Consider the following 1,348-nt stretch of genomic DNA (forward strand, 5'->3'; position numbering starts at 1 on the left):
GTGGGTTGGTGCCGCGCTCTTCCTGTGCGTGGGACGGGTGTTGTGGGAGCTGTCTGGGATGCAGTGGGGATGTCTCACAGGCTGGGGACTACCCACTGTGGGAAGCCCATTCTCTCCCATCTGGGGATTTTAAGGGGAGCTGTCATCTTCTGGGCAAAGAGCTGCTTTCGAGTCTCATTTTTCACTTGCTATTTGCTCCTCTTGTGTCCCACCCGGAGCCTGCGGCTCACTCGGGCTATTCCCACAAGGAGATGTCCTCAGACGCCCCATCCTGTGTCCCCTGTCACCCCTCTGACACTGTCCCTACAACCAAGGAGTCCCTGTAGTGCCTGTCCCCTGGAGGGAGCCAGGTGTTGGGGTGGGGGGACCCAAGGCCCTGAATGAAGGCCATCGGTTTGCTGTAGCCGCTGGTTTCAAGCAGGAGCCCAGAGGAAACATCTCCCCGTCTGTTGGCACTCCTGTCCCTGTGGATCGGCCAATTCGTGTGGGAGTGACAACAGCCTGGCCTTGCCCTTGTCTCTGCCCAGGCAGGTCCTGTGGCAGCCAGCTCACCCTGCGCTTTTTCTGTTCCGGACAGGGTCACCCGCCGATGGCAGCGTGCTGGCCAGGGTCCAGGGAGGACAGCCGGCTGGAGGAAGCCACCTCCACTCAGGCCCGTGGAGGGGCCGCCAACGGGAGCCTGGAGCCCACGTCTGTGAGCTGAGACCGGCAGCACCCGGCGTCTTTACACGCTCACTTGTGAATCCTTGCTTGCGCTGCAGAGCCTGGCCATGGGACATGCCTGGAAACCTGCAGCTCCAAATGGCGTCATTTCCTGAGCACTGGAGGCTGAAACCCTGGAGGGGGGGCACCCCAGATCCTCCTTGCCCTGGCTCTGCCTGCCCTATCTGCGGGGCTGGGGGGAAGGAGAAGCCACAGGGTGCCTTGGGGCAGGACGGGCTTGCTCTCAATGCTGTGGGGACATTTGCCACAGGGAACAGTCTGTGCCTTGTGTGGTGCCGCAGGTCCCTGGGGTGGCTCTGGGATTCTATAATGTTTTTAGTCTGGGGATGTGGTCCATCCCCCTGTCCATCTCTCCCCATCCCCCGCGGGTGACCCTCACAATAAAGCGATGGAGATGGGTGGCGAGTGTCCCCGTGTCCTGTGGTAAGGACGGGCTGGGGACGGTGGTGGCAGAGCTGAAGGATGGAGCGGCCAGTGCTGCCCTGGGGGGCTGGGGGCTGCTCCGGGGGGGGCCCTTGGGGATGCGGGTGATCCCTGTGCTCCCAAAGCTCCGGCCCTGCTCATGGGGGGGCACCTTTGGGTGTCGCTTCCTTAATTCACTGGGTGGCTGCCGCGAGGGTGCCTG

The 1,348-nt window shown here is 62.7% G+C and overlaps 1 protein-coding gene across 1 annotated transcript in view; it reads left to right on the top strand.

Moving 5' to 3' along the window:
* KANSL2 (KAT8 regulatory NSL complex subunit 2) overlaps nt 1–1,348 on the top strand; it is a 19,519-nt gene that overhangs the window by 11,363 nt on the left and 6,808 nt on the right. The window contains exon 9 of the mRNA XM_009883198.1: nt 578–694. Coding sequence (XP_009881500.1) covers nt 578–694 — 117 coding nt within the window. The remainder of the gene's footprint in view (nt 1–577; nt 695–1,348) is intronic.

The sequence above is a fragment of the Charadrius vociferus genome, unplaced genomic scaffold, assembly GCF_000708025.1.
Source record: "Charadrius vociferus isolate BGI_N301 unplaced genomic scaffold, ASM70802v2 scaffold564, whole genome shotgun sequence".
Lineage (NCBI taxonomy): Eukaryota > Metazoa > Chordata > Aves > Charadriiformes > Charadriidae > Charadrius > Charadrius vociferus.